Here is a 15,323-nt window from a genome sequence, read left to right on the forward strand (position 1 = left end):
CTACATCAACATTTTAAAATTTGTGCATCAAAAGACATTATCAGAAAAGTGTGAAGACAACCTGTAGGATAGGAGGAAATGTTTTCAAATCATATATCGGAAAAGGATATAATACCTAGAATATAAAAGAACTAATATAAATTAACAACAAAAGACAAGCAACACAATTGAAACATGAACAAAGAGCTTGAATATACATTTTGCCAAAGGAGATATACGGATGTCTAAGAAGACCCTGAAAAGAGGTGCAGTGTCATTGCTCATTAGGGAAATGCAAATCAAAACCTCAGTGAGATTCCACGTCACACCCAGGAGAATGGTTATCATTATAAAAAGGGAGAGAGAAATATTAAGTGCTTCCCGTGCTGAGGGAATGCCAGACGATGCAGCTGCTATGGAAAATGCTCTGGGGATTCCCAATAAACAGCATAGACTTACCACAGAACCCGGCAATTCTCAGAGTATTCCCAAAGCGCTGAAAGCAGGTGCTTGAACAAACATTTGTTCATCAGTGTTCACTGCAACATTATTCGTATAGTCTAGGGGTGGAAGCACCCCAAACGCCCATCAAAATATGAATAGATAAATGAGACACAGCACGCACACTAAATGGGAGGATTTTCATCCACGAAAAGGATGAAGTTCTAACACATGCTCCCCGTGGAGGAACCTCGAACATATTATGCTGCATGAAATGAGCCAGACGCAAAGCACAAAGGCTGTGCTACCTCATTCACAGGAAATGTCTAGACGAGGCACATCCACTGACAGAATTCATCATAAATTAGAGGTTGCCACTGGCCAGGGCCGAGGCACGTGAAGTTTATTTCGTGGTTTCAGAGTTTCTACTTGGGGCCATCAGAGTGTTTTATAAATAGAGAGTATTGATGGTTGTATAACACTAAGAATAATAAATGTCATTGAATTATACATTTAAAAAGTGGCCAGAATGGTAAATTTTGTTACATATATTTTACCACAATTAAAAATAACGTAGCCCTGGCCAGTGTGGGTCAGTGGTTGAGCATCATCCCATGCACCCATTGGCCGCTGGTTCTATTTGCTGTCAGGGCACATGCAGGAGGCAGCCAACTGATGTTTATCCTCTCTCTCTCTCTTTCTCTCTCTCTCTCTAATCAATAAAAACATTAAAATAGTAAAAAATAATATAATATACACAAACTATTGAATTGTACACCCTAAATGGGTGAATTGTATGGTCTGAAAATTACGTCACAACAAAGCTAATTTTGTTTTTGTTTTTTTAACCGTTAGCATGTAAAAAAAATCATTCAACTCTGTTTTTATTGCTTAGCTCAAAGACTTTGGGAAACATACCCAGCCCCTTGAAAGCTTTAGTGTCCTCCTCTGTAAGATGGGATAGAATTATACCACATTTCCCGAGTTTAAAATTATTCCACATTTCCTAACGGCTCCGGAAGGAGGTGCGGGGCACCCGTCACGTAGGCGCATCTGAAGTCACTGTCATTCGAGGGCGGAATTCTTTTGTTTCAGAGGGCTTTCTCTGAGAAATGCTTAGAGAATGACTGTAAAATAACAGACCTGGCGCATGGCTAGAAATTCATAACCGATGACTCCTGTCTGCGGGGGGAGGTGATGATGAGGAAGACGGCTGAGGTGCGTCGAGGAGCAGGGGAGGAGAAGCAGAGGAAGATGCTGATCAGGACAGGAACCAAGATGGGAGGAGGGTGGTTCCCGGGCAGCCAGAGACCCAGTGAGAACCTAGTCCTCCGGGGTCTAACTGAGCAGCTGGTCTGCTCCTCGTAGGAAACCTGGAGGGCGGCAGTGGATGCCTCCCAGACGGTGTTCCCGCTCGGGAAGCCGTTGTCAGTGTCTCTGTCGGGTGATCAGGTAGCGGTTACTGAGCTTCCACCATGTGCACCTGAGGCAGGACAAGACTGAGTTCTGCAGACGCGGGAACTAGAGCCCAAAGACAAAATAGATCCAGAGACATGGAAGCAGGAGCAGACTGAGGCATCTCAGAGGGACGGGGTGGGATGAGGGGAGGGGAGAGATCAACCGAAGACCTTGCATGATGTGTGCGTCACCCATGGACACAGACAATAGGGTGGGGAGGCCTGGGGCAAGAGGGGGCACGGGCTACAAGGGGTCAGTGGGAGGAAACGGGGGATATAATGTAATACTTTCAACAATAAAGATTTTAAGAAATAAATAAGAATGCTTAAAAATCACAAATAGTTTAAAAAATCTCTCCATGAACACCTACCCAAGAGTGGCAGCACGGGGGCTCCCCCAGCCCTGTGGTTCCAGACCCTCTCGTTGGACCCCTGGCTGAATGACCAGGCGGTGATTTTGTAATGAAACCGGGAAACAACAGTCACAGCAACACCGCGCTCCACGCTTCTGCTTTCAACAATAGAGATAAATTAAAAACAAACAAAAATCGCAAATAGTTTAAAAAATTTCTCCGTGAGCACCTCCCCAAGAGTGGCAGCGCGGGGACGCCCCCAGCCCTGTGGTTCCAGACCCTCTCGTTGGACCCCTGGCTGAATGACCAGGCGGTGATTTTGTAATGAAACCGGGAAACAACAGTCACAGCAACACCGCGCTCCACGCTTCTGCTGGAGCAAACGAGGAATTCTCCCTACAATACCAGCCTTGGGGCAGCATCAAGCCGCCAACACCAAGCGCACAGGATCTCTGTGTGTCACCTCCTGGGGGGTTCGCCGGGGAGTTGACCGCACCCCTGTCCTGCTCCATCGCTTCAGAGGGAACGGGTTCAGCTCTGACAGCACCTCCCGGAGCGTTTCCAGGGCGACTGGTCAGAAAGCGGCAGGAGGCGGCGGAAGGGTAGAGCTGGACGGACCCATCAGCCGGCTTCTCTGGACGCCCCTTTCATGACTGACTATCCCCCGGCAGGGCTGTCAGGGGGATTGTCCTCGCCGTTCCATGGCAGAAGCTGTTCAGCACCAGGTGATGGAAAGGGAAGGTGACCACCACCCACCTCGGTGCCTCGATGGCTGGGGACCTCAGTGGTGGCAGCTGAGGCCAGGCCTGACCTCGGGGGAGCGGCAGGAGGGAGGGGGCTTCCTCTGCCCCCGTCTCCCCGTCTCCCCGTCTCCCCGTCTCCCCGTCTCCCCGTCTCCCCGTCTCCCCGTCTCCCTGTCTCACCGTCTCCCCCGAAACGGGTCTGGCTGCAGCCCTTTGGTACTAATGGCTCTGGAAGGAGGTGGGGGGCACCCGTCACATCGGCGCATCTGAAGTCACTGTCATTCGAGGGCGGAATTCACTTTTGTTTCAGAGCTTCAGTTTCTATGCCGCAATTAGGACTTTTTACTTTTTTTTTTTACTTTTTTGATTTTTTATTTGAAGTTACAATGTCTTCAAATACTAAGTTAAAAGCAAAAATGGAAAAGAATAAGGCTTAAAGAGGATTTAAGTAAACTGGATTTATAAAAAATAAGGCCAGATACAGAATAAATAAAACACTAAAACAAAGAATTCAAACAAAATATTTAAAGGGCTTACTAATTTTTATTTAATCCTCACCTGAGGATATGTTTTCATTGATTTTAGAGAGAAAAATGAGCGAGGGAGAGACAAGGGGGTTGGGAGAGAGAGAGAGAGAGAGAGGGGCAACATTGATGGGTTGCCTTCTGTATGTGTCCCACCCACCCACAGCCCAGGCATGTGCCCTGATGGGACTCTAACCTGCATCCTTTTCCTGTACAAGACGACCCGCCAACCAGCTGAGCCACCGGCCCAGGAAAGACATAGTCACCTGGTATTGGTTCTACAGATGGTTGGTCAATTATTTCCCCCAAAGTATTACTTCCCCTTTTAAAAAAACCTCCCATTACCACGTGTTATGTGAAAATATTGCGTCTCGCCACCATTACTTTGTAGTTTGTGAAAAACAGGGCACAGCAATTCTGCACGAATCCCATGTAGACTGTGTGCTGCGCCGTTTATTAATGGAAAACATCCTGTGCGTTTGCACGTCTACTGTTGGTGACGTTTCACCAGATCAGATGTCCAGCGAGGCTGACCGCGGTCCTTCCCTCCTGCCCTGTGAGTGCCCGCAGCACTCTGGATTATAGACATTATTTACAATATCTAAAGGCAGGGCCTTTGAATTTATATTTCTGAATTTATATCTTATGGAACAATTCTGGGCATAAAGTGGAAGATAAAATATATTTATTAAGTGACTCAACAGGCCCTAGCTGGTTTGGTTCTGTGGATAGAGCGTAGGCCTGCACACTGAAAGGTCCCGGGTTCAATTCCAGTCAAGGGCATGTACCTCGGTTGCAGGCTCTGGTCAGGGCTCCTGTGGGAGGCAACCAATCAATGTGTCTCTCTCACATTAATGTCTCTCTCTCTCTCTGTCTCTCCCCCTCTCACTCTCTCTAAAAATCAATGGAAAAATATCCTCATGTGAGGATTAACAACAACAATAACCAACAAAGAAGAAAAAAAATGACTAAACAGTTGATTTAGTTTTTAAGAAGAGGATTGATGGTTGTCTGAGAGAAGAATGCCTTAGAAGTCAATGTTAAGTAATGTATGGGATTATTACGAATTGAATAAATTACCAATTGAATAATTTCATTCTCATTGTAATGTAAATGTTTTACTATATAGTCACATCTTTTTCTCTGGAGCGTCCTGTCCCAACCTCACTGACTGATTTTGTTAAAGAAAATGCAATTTGGTAAAACAGAATTTTCTCAGATGCTTCAATTTTTAGCACCAGCTCCTACCAAGAAAATTTTAGATCCAAAAGAAGATACCACATTCCTTAAAATTCCCGAGTCAGCGTTGGGCTGGCAGTGATGTGGTGGACTCTCTTTTCTGTTTTGTTCACCTTTTTGGATGTTTTAAACAAGATCCTTAGATTTTAGGGGCAAACATGCTAAAATCACAAAGTACCATGTTAACTGATTTTGGAAAATTTCTTCCCCCTACTGGGGATGGAGCCCACAACCAAGGTACACGCCCTTGACCAGTATCAAATCCGGGACCCTTCAGTCCGCAGGCTGATGCTCTATCCACTGAGCAACACCGGCCAGGGCTCTTTTATCCCTGTATTAGCTCTCCATCTTGTTAAATTTTCTCTTTACTTTTTATTATTTTTATAAATAGAGCCTTGCTATCTATTTTCATGTTAAAATATTTACATAAGGTTTTAATAACTTTACTGACCCATGACTTTTTTATGGTATTTTATCCACAAAGTTACTGTGTCTGAAAAGGGTTTTTGTCAGTCCCAGGGGTCATTTTATGCATCTCTAGCATTTTATACAAAGTGATTACTTCCTTCTCTGCGGTGCTTTAGCCACATTGGGGTCTTGTTGCCTAGGAGGTATATCACTAGTATGAAAGGATGAAGTTTTATCTTCAGGTGGAAAGCTGGTTTCTTCTGTCTGGTGTAAATACCCTGATTTGCACATCCACATCCACTTTAGCAGTGAACTAGGCAGTTGTATAGCGGGGTCGTAGACTCTGCTCCAGTTTCACCTCAGTTTGTTAACTATTTTGATACAAATTCCTCCAAACATTTAACAGAAAAACCTTCAGGTTCACGTGCTGTTGTGCCTGGGGCTGAGGGTGCCCTCCGGCCACGTCCGGTCTCCTCCTCTGGAGGCTCCAGGCGATCGTAGCGCCAGCCCCTCCTTGGACCAAGGGGCCCTCCGAGAAGCTCCCGGACCCTCTCTCACCCACGCCCGCTTCCTTCCTCTTGCCCTTCACCTTGGCTCCATGCTCTACAAAGCATCTCCGCTCACACGGGGTTTTGCTGCAAAAATCACTTTATTTTCTACGGGAGGTGAGTCTAGAAGTCTCGGGTATAAAAGTCTCAGCGCTCAGCCTGGGGCGGGGATGACGAAGCTTTGGACGCGCTGCTGCTGCTGCTGCGAGAAAACATCTTGGACAGAACCGACGTGACCCGGGCCAGCATCTTGGACCCCTGCTTGCAAGCACTGGGCTTGGCGGCTTCTGTGGACAAAGCAGAAGAGCAACATGGCGTTTCTCAGACATCCTCACGCTGCCCACCCAGCCCCGTGGTTAGAGGTTAGGCCTTGACAGGCATCACACACTCTAGGGCAGCCGTGGGCAAACTACGGCCCGCGGGCCGGATCCGGCCCGTTTGAAATGAATAAAACTAAAAAAAAAAAAAGACCGTACCCTTTTATGTAATGATGTTTACTTTGAATGTCTATTAGTTCACACAAACACTCCATCCATGCTTTTGTTCCGGCCCTCCGGTCCAGTTTAAGAACCCATTGTGGCCCTCGAGTCAAAAAGTTTGCCCACCCCTGGCCTAGGGGCTGAAGGTCACCCTCAGACATGGCGTTTCTCAGACATCCTCACGTTGCCCACCCGGCCGCGCTGTTAGAGGTCAGGCCTTGACACGGACCACACACTCTAGGGGCTGAAGGTCACCCTCAGAGATGCTTTTTCTGCGAAGGAAACGAGGAGGAGGAGGTCTCCACTTTGGACTCTGACTATTGACGAGGTCAGAGGCCCTGCTGGGCTCACAGGAGCAGAGAGTGGCCACGATGGGTTCGGGTCCAGCCCCCGGACTCTTGTGGCAGCATTCTCCCTCCTGAACCCATCAGGCGTGCAAAGAGTGCCTTTCTTCTTCCAGCAGAAAACTCCCCGAAAAGCCTGGTGAGCTGAGCTCCCCTGGTCAACCAGCTTTCAGTGTGTGCAGTGAGGCTGTCTAATTCAGAGTGGTCCCGGGGAAGCAGACGAGCATTAAGCCTGCCAGCGTGGCTCAGCCGTTGAGCGTCGACCTATGAACCAGGAGGTCAGGGTTCAATTCCCAGTCAGGGCACAGGCCCGGATTGCGGGCTCCATCCCCAGCATGGGGCGTGCAGGAGGCAGCCGATCCATGATTCTCTCTCATCATCCATGTTTCTCTCTCCCTCTCCCTCTCTCCCCCAAAATCAATAAAAACAGATCAAAAGGTAAATGCCACGTATCTCTAACGCGAGCAGCAGAGCGGAGAATCCTGATCCCGCAGCAGGGAGCGGGTGCTCCCTGGGTCTGAGAGGAGCGAGTAGACTGCGGGTCTGTGGAGAACAGCTGCTTCCCACGTGATTCTAGTGTATGTGCTGTTACTTCACGGGAGTTTTAATAAGCACAGCTTTAACATTTTTGTCTGAAAATGGCAAAATCTTGGCTACCTGGGAGGTGGACATCTCTTGCCCTTTCCCTTAAAGTTTTGTACACATGTCTTAGTTCTTCGATAAAGAGGTGCAGGACCTCAGGTGTTCAGATGTAAATGGTTTGAGATTTTCTTGTGTACATCCTAGGAAACTCAGCATGCGTGTCTTCAGCCCTGACCGCCCGTTGGACTCCAGACCTAAATATCCTATTCCTGTTGTGACAGCTCAGCTTGCGTATCTAACAGGCCCTCCGTCTCAGCTTCCCCAAGCCAGAATGCTCGCGCCCCTCCCCCGTTATTCCCATCGTGCCCCCTGTTGTACCAAAGGCCTCCTCCTCCTCCTACGTGCCTGTCTTGGGCTGTTGGGAAAACAGCTGTGAGCTCACATTCTACCAGGAGACAGTGAAAAGCTCAGTTGCCAGCCCGGTAATCACCAGCGCCAGGGAGAGAGACGAGCACAGGGGGGCAGGGAGGGCCATGGTGGCGCCCAGGCTACCGTTTCCTAGGGTTTCGTCCACACCTCACTGAGGTGACATGTGAGTGAGGCTGAAGGTGAGGATTGAGCGATGCTGTGAGGCTGGAGCGAGGGTGCCCCGAGGGGAGTCAGAGGTGGCGGATTGGGAGGTAGCAGGGGGCTTGGGGTCATGTCCGGATGAAGTAGGGATTTGCAAGCCTTTGCAGTGTCTTTGGTGTTTGTCCCCGAGGAGATGGGAAGGGCTCCTTCAATGTTCTTAGCCTTTGAGGCCCTGCCCCGTGTTGCAATGGAAAGTCTGTGAGCGCCACGACCTGTCAGGTTTGCTCGCACACGGGGTGTAACACGGGGGTGCGTGGTCAGTCTGTGATGAGTGAGTGAGCGCGTGATTGGGCTGGGCGGCTGCAGCACTGCTAAGGGCGTAAGGTTTAAGCATGAGCATTGCGACAGCACAGGAAGGAAGCCACACACACACACACACACACACACACACACACACACACAGGAGGGCGGGGTCTAGACCGCACACTGCCTCCGGCTAGAAGTGCCCTTGGCCGCGCCACCCCCCCCTGCACCTGAGAGTCCTCATGAGCGCAGGAGGGCGCTGCAGTAAGTGTTCCTGTCTGGCTCTGCCAGCCTCTGGCTCCCTGATAAGGGCCGGTATCAGTGATTGGGGCCACGCCTGCTGCTTATGGTGTGTTCATAGGCTTCTGGCCACTGACTGCCATGCTGTGGGCCACATTATGCACGTGATTCCCACTTCCCCTGCCACGAGAGCAGATTTCTCCAACTCCCTGAGCGGTTGCGTGTGTGAAAAGCCCGGGGAACCTGTGGCTAGAGTGTCAAGGCCGCATAGCAGTAAGCATAGCACTTCGTCTCTTGCACGTGCTACCCCCGTTAGAAATGTATGTGTAATTTTTGTTAATCCTCACTTGAGGATACTTTTTCCATTGGTTTTTAGAGAGAGTGGAAAGGGTAGGGGGGAGGCAGAGAGAGAGACACACACACACATGGATTCGTTGCCTCCCACACTTGCCCCAGCCAGCGCTGGGGATTGAACCTGCAGCCTCAGTACATGCCCTCGACCAGGAATCAAATCCCTGACCTGTGGGTGCTCTAACCATTGAGCAACACCAGGCAGGGCTGTTAGAACTATATTGATTCTCTGAGAATTCAATGAACAGAGAACCAAAACATCTTCACAGATGTTCTAAGGAGTTGGTACTGAGAGATTGAAAAAAAGAAAAAGTGATGCCTGGCTGGCGTGGCTCAGTGGTTGAGCGTTGACCTATGAACCAGGAGGTCACAGTTTGATTCCCAGTCAGGGCACATGTTTGGATTGTGGGCTCGATCCCCAGTGTGGGGCATGCAGGAAGCAGTTGATCCATGATTCTCTCTCATCATTAATGTTTCTCTCTCTCCCTTTCCCTTCCTCTGAAATCAATAAAAGTGTATTTTGAAAAAAAAAAAGAGAGAGTTCCATTCTAGTTAGATTATGATGTCAGCAAATAAACTTAGCTCTAAAAGCCCCTCCTCTTTTTTTTGGGGGGGTGTCCTTTTTTGTAGGGCTAAGCCACAGGAAGAATAACCTCTCAAAAAATTGTTAAATCCTAGTGTCCTGGGTTCTGGCTTGGATAGAAACTATGGTATGATATACCCTCATTTTGTGGCTAGGTCTCCCACGGTAAATGTCGATTCACAGCATCATATTCCTCATCAAAATCATTAAGAAAATGTGATAGCAGTTCAGACAAGACAAGCTGACGGGCTCATTTGGACACCTGAGGGATGTAGGATCCTATTTCCAGAAGTAGTTCAAGCTCAGAGAAAAAAACAAAAACCACACCAAAACCAAACCCGGGAGCTTCCGTGCATACGTGCACAGCCCACGGCACAGGCAGCAGGGCGGCGGCGGAGGCCTGGGAGGGGCCGCTGTGGGGTGGACGGCAGTCAATGGGGAAAAATGGGGCATCTGGAATACTTTCAACAATAAAGAGAAATTAAGAAAAAAGGATCAATTTCAGATTTGATAACTGAACTATTGATCAAAGCAGTAGACAAAGTCCTCTTTTGAATACTTTCTAATTTAAGTTAAAAAAATAAATCTCACCGTTTGGTGCTTTAGCGGGCGTCTCTGGGGCACAGTCCTTGGTGTCACTGCAAGCAAAGGGAAAGGAGCATTTCACGGTCTGCGCACCGACCGGGGAGGAAGTACTCAGCGGAAGGACAGCTGTCAGCCGTGCTTCCCGTGGGAGCGAACGCGACGTACCAGATCCCTGCGTGCCCAAAGGGGCAGCTGTGATTCCTCAGTGGACTCCCCCCACTTCACAAATGTTGGTGAAGTCCACCCCACACCCCATGTAACCCCGAAACCTGCTGTGCTTGAGCCCGTTCACATTGCCGGGCAGCCGCCACCACCATCCTCTCCAGGACGTTGTCATCTTCCCCAGCTGGTACCCCGCACCCTTCAGCTACTAACACCCACTTTCCTCTCGCCGCACCCCCCGGAGCCGCTCTTCTACTTCCAGTTTGACCACGAAGTATCTCACGGACGTGGAATCATGTGGTGTCTGTCCTCTCGTGACGGACTTAGCCGTGTCTTCAGGTCACACGTGTTGTAGCGTGCCCCGACCTCCTCCCTGTTACGGGCTGAATCCGAGCCTCGTGCCTGTGTGCACCACGTTTTCTCTCTCCACCGTCCCCCAGTGCGGTGGCTCCCAGATCTGGATTGTGCACAACGCTGCTGGGCACGAACCTCTGGGCGCCCCTGTTCAGTCCTGTGGGTGCGCACCCAGAGGTGGGCTTGCTGGATCGTACGGTAGCTCCACATTTAGCTTTTTTGAGAAACTGTTGTACTGTTTTTCACAGCGGCTGTACCATTTTAAATTCCCAACAGCAACGTACAAGGGCCTATTTTTTCTGCTTCTCCCCGCCCCCCCCACCTTCCTGATCGACTTAAATGTTTCCTTTCCCAAGAGTTGTTATCCTGTCTCTTCGCAGGACCTTAGGAGTTCTAAGGTGTCCCGCACGCAGGACCTTAGGAGTTCTAATGTGTCCCGCACGTAGGACCTTAGGAGTTCTAAGGTGTCCCTCACGCAGGACCTTAGGAGTTCTAATGTGTCCCGCACGTAGGACCTTAGGAGTTCTAAGGTGTCCCTCACGCAGGACCTTAGGAGTGCTAGTGTGTCCCCCACGCAGGACCTTAGGAGTTCTAGTGTGTCCCGCACGCAGGACCTTAGGAGTTCTAGTGTGTTCCTCGGCCGATGGCCCACCCCTTGCTCTCAGGTGGGTAGGCACTGGCTGCCCCTGGGATGTTCCTGCCTGGGGCCCCCATCCACTGCCTTGGGGTGTCTAGGCCTAGACCATCCAGCCACCACCCTGGCTGCGCTTCTGTTCAGGGGAGACGGGAACATCTCCCGTCTCTCAGAACGTCTACGGATAGGCCGGGATATTGCCGACAAGTGGAAACCTACCCTTCCCACCCCAAGGGAGGAACCGGGATTTGGGCTCTTTCTACCCAACCGGGCCGCGCCTGGTGCAGAGCGCGCCGGGGAAGGGCGAGTGCACCCTGTGGGATTTCCCTCCAGGGTGAATGTGGCTCTCGCTTGCTCGCTCGCTCGCTCATTGGGCCTTCACTTGGTCGCTGCTGGTCCTGGGCGGGCCTCCGGACTCCTGTGACGGTGCTGTGTCGGCAGCTGTTTGCCTGGCAAACAAAGGCCCGCAGTTTCCCGCTCCCAACCTGCCCGAACTTGGCTTTGATTTGATTCGCTCCGTGCCCGGGTCCTCATCTTTGCTACCAGCAGGAGAGAGGTGCTTGCGTGACTAAGTATGTGTGTTTAAGGAACCTTCGTGCAGGAATAAAAGGCAAGCGTGGTCCAGGAGCAAACATCCCCAAGTGGTGTGAGTGTCGTGTCGTGTCAAGAGGAAACAGTTCCCTCGTGCTGGGGGGTGGGGAATGCAACAGGAATCTCTTTCTCCTTCTACCCACTGCGCTTCCACAACGGAGAACGCTGCCTCTTGCAGTGCACGCCTGTTCGTGTGCACGTAGAGCCGTTTTAGACAAACTTGAACCGCTTTAGGCCTGGTTATCAGTTAGATGGCAGGTCTAACTAACAAGTGCTGTGCTCTGTCCTCCGTAGTCAGCCTGACTTGGGTGTCTCCTCCTCATGCAGTTGCGGTCCATCCTTCCCGTCGCTCAGCAAACTCCCATGCTCCCTAGCCGTCACCTCGGAGCCTCCAGCCCACACGGCCCTTCTCTCCCTGGGTGGTTCTTACAGGCGGTCGCAGGGACGTGCGGTCACTCGGGGTCTGAGCGGGCAGCCTCGGCAGGCGCTGCAGAGGCCTCTGGGACCGGGCGCCTATCTCCCCGGTGAGAACAAGTAATGAAGGGAAACAAGACACTCGGGCATCGTGATCCCAGACACGTAGAGGCCCCGGGAATCAACATGGGGGTCACGTGGGAAGGGGAGGCCTTTGGGAGCAGCCACCGTGGGGATTCCGGGTGGGAAGGCCTGGGACTGAGCCACAGCGCCATCGTGGCTCTACCAGGGCCCGTTCTCCCGACCCAGCCCTCCCCCTCCGATGGCTCCTCCCGTGCTGCTTTGCGGCCACGTACCTGGCAGGTGAGCCCAGGTCCTCCTGGTTGTAAGACGACGTGCTCATAATCCTGTGTATGAGGTGATGGATCGGCTCCGTGGACTCCCCGTCTTCTTTCTGCAAAGGTGGAACCCAGGCGTCAAGCCCTCACATGCACAGCGTGAGGGAGCGCCTGAGGGGTTATTGGAAAGATGGATGAACCCATCGTTCTGATTAAAATGTCTCTTTCCAATGGAATCCGTGGGCAGTGGCTCAGTGAAGATGGTATTTTAATGTAGGAGTTTGAATGGGTTTTAAAGATAAACCTTGCACGATGTTTGAAGAATATTAGCTTTCCACTTCTGCACTTCACTAGTATTTTAATCAGGTTTTACTGGCTTCAAAAATAAAGGGAATAGATATAATCCCGGTCAATCTCAGAAGCTACCAGGTCAGTCACTGTGAGTGGCACTCTCATCTGCTTGCTGGGAAGTCATATGTGAATTTCATGGCCATACCTTTTATGAGAATACCTTTATTCTGAATCTCCAAAAAGGCTATTATGACTGGGAACATTACAATATATTTTGACTTTTGCTAATGTAATACAACAACATTTCTTTAAAAATATTATTATGCAAGTTTCACGTATACAGCATTGTAATTCAACATGTGTATACACTAAAAAGTGATCACCCCCATTAAGTCTAGTTACTCTCCATTACCATCCAATTGACCCGTTTGACTCCTGTCACCAGTCCTACCCTTAACTTCTGGTCACCACCTATCTGTTCTCTGCATCTATTAGGTTTCTTTATGGTTTTTTTTTGCTTTTAATTTTTTTAAAAATTTTCACATGTGTGAAATCACATGTTATTTATCTTTCTCTTTCTGACTTATTTCATTTCACATTACACCTTTAAGGTCCATCCATTTTGTCAAAATGGCAAGATTTCATTATTTTTTATTATTGAATAGTATTCCATATATATGTAGCCACAACTTATCTCTCCATTCATTGTTGGACACTTGGGTTGCTTCTATATCTTGGCTACTGTAAACAGTGCTGCATGAATATAGGGGGTGCATATATCTTTTCAAATTAGTGTTTTCATATTTTTCAGATAAATATCCAGAAGTGGAACAACAGCTGGATTATGTGGTTGTTCTATTCTTAATATTTTGAGGAACCTCCATACTGTTTTCCATGTGGCTGCATCAACTTACAGTCCTACCGACAGTATACAAGGGTTATATTTTCTCCACGTTCTCCCCAACATTTATTATTTCTTATCTTTTTTATAATAGCCATTCTACAGGTGTGTGGTTTGGATTTGCAATTCCCTAATAAATAGTGATGTTGAACATCTTTTCATGTACCTATTGCCCGTTTGTATGTATTCTTTTGAAAAATGTCTATTCTGATCCTCTGTCCATTTGCAGTTGGGTTATTTTTTTATTGTTGCATGAGTTCTTTATGTTTTTTTGAATATTAACCCCTTGTTGGATGTATGATGTGCAAATATCTTTTCCCATTTAGTGAGTGGGTTGTCTTCTTTTTTATTGATTTCAGAGAGGCAGGGAGAAGGAGAGGGAGAGATAGAAACATCAATGATGAGAGAGAATCATTGATCAGCTGCCTTCTGCACACCTCCTACTGGGGATTGAGCCCACAACCTGGGCATGTGCCCTGACCGAGAATCAAACTATGACCTCCTGGTTCATAGGTTGGTGCTCAACCACTGAGCCATGCTGGCTGGGCTGTCTTTTTGTTTTAACAATGGTTTCCTTCACTGTACAGAAGTCTTTTATTTTGTTGTAGTCCCTTTTGTTTATTTTTTCCTTTTTTCCTTTGTTTCATTTGCATTTGTAGTCAGATCCACAATAACATCTAGGCTGATGTCAAGGAGGTTGCAAGGAATTTTATTGTTTCAGGTCTTCCATTCAGCTCTCTGGGCTTCCTGGACCTGCATGTCTATTTCGTTTCCCAAATTAGGGATGTTTTGAGCCATTATTTCCTCAAATAATTTTCAATTCAAACCTAGATCATCTGAATTTGTGTGGATCTTTTATTTTCTTCCTACCTTGGCCCTTCCTCTGGTTATATCCTACCTGCATAAGGCTTTTCTACATAGAATCTTCAATGGGTGTTTATTAGCTAAAATACAATAAAGGCTGGAGTCTATTAAGTAATAGATATAAATAGTTAGCTTTCATTTCTCCCACATGGTTCCCATTTTATCTCCTCCCGGGGCCTCTAACTAACCCAGGTCTCCTTCTGTGACCTGCATTCCCTCGGTTGAGTTTTATGGCTTCACCTGTTCATCATTTCTCTTATCCTATGAACATCACCAGGCTCCTGAGTGACAGGAACCACTTTAGTGTTCTCCTCTGCCTAATGAAGGAGTATTCTGGACAGAATTTCTGAAGATCTCCCCCTTTCCCATACATGTCGGGTCACCGGCAGCCCTCCTCACTCACCTCACACTGCGGCTCATTCCCCCAGAAGGAGTCGGTGACAGCCAGGATGGAGGAGCAGGTGGGCTGGTCCAGCTCAGCGGCGGGCCACTTCACTTCCCTCCCCGTCGGTCCTCCTGGAGGCTTCCCGGTGGCCTCCGGGCTTTCCGTATCTGCCTCCGTAGCTTCTTCCTCAAATAGTTCACAGCTTGCTTCTCTTATGTCCTCTCTCAGAACAAATTCATAGTCATCAGTGGTCGGCTCCTCTCCCTTGGGACTTTCTGACTCACCTTCAATATCATGAACTACTAATCGGATGAGAAGATCTTGTTTGTTCTGAACGTCTTTTAAAAGCTCCACCTTGGTGATATCAGGCTTTCTTAGGTTCTGAAAGGAATTTCGGCCAACAGCCTGCAATTGAAGTGACAAAGAATATTAAAAACAAGTGCCTCCATCCCTTTTTCTATGGTCCTATGGTCTTAGAGCCATGTTAATAGGATTTATAGTTTTCAATTTAAATACTGTTTCCTTCCCTACCACTCACTTGTATGTTAGTAGCATTTTAAGGATCAAATGGAAATTATGAGACATACTTGGTGTCTATCATAACTTCTTTTATACTCGGAGATCATATTAATCTACCATAACTTACTTCAAAGTATAGAA

At 48.6% G+C, this 15,323-nt stretch overlaps 1 protein-coding gene across 1 annotated transcript in view; it reads right to left on the bottom strand.

Moving 5' to 3' along the window:
• Positions 1-5,839: 5,839 nt before the first annotated feature.
• Positions 5,840-15,323, bottom strand: part of FSIP2 (fibrous sheath interacting protein 2) — a 54,999-nt gene continuing 45,515 nt past the window's right edge. Inside the window, exons 16-19 of the mRNA XM_005866133.1 lie at positions 14,682-15,068; positions 12,241-12,338; positions 9,736-9,782; positions 5,840-5,979 (exon numbers count right to left, since the gene is read on the bottom strand). Coding sequence (XP_005866195.1) covers positions 5,840-5,979; positions 9,736-9,782; positions 12,241-12,338; positions 14,682-15,068 — 672 coding nt within the window. The remainder of the gene's footprint in view (positions 5,980-9,735; positions 9,783-12,240; positions 12,339-14,681; positions 15,069-15,323) is intronic.

Source organism: Myotis brandtii, unplaced genomic scaffold (assembly GCF_000412655.1).
Source record: "Myotis brandtii unplaced genomic scaffold, ASM41265v1 scaffold221, whole genome shotgun sequence".
NCBI classification, from domain to species: domain Eukaryota; kingdom Metazoa; phylum Chordata; class Mammalia; order Chiroptera; family Vespertilionidae; genus Myotis; species Myotis brandtii.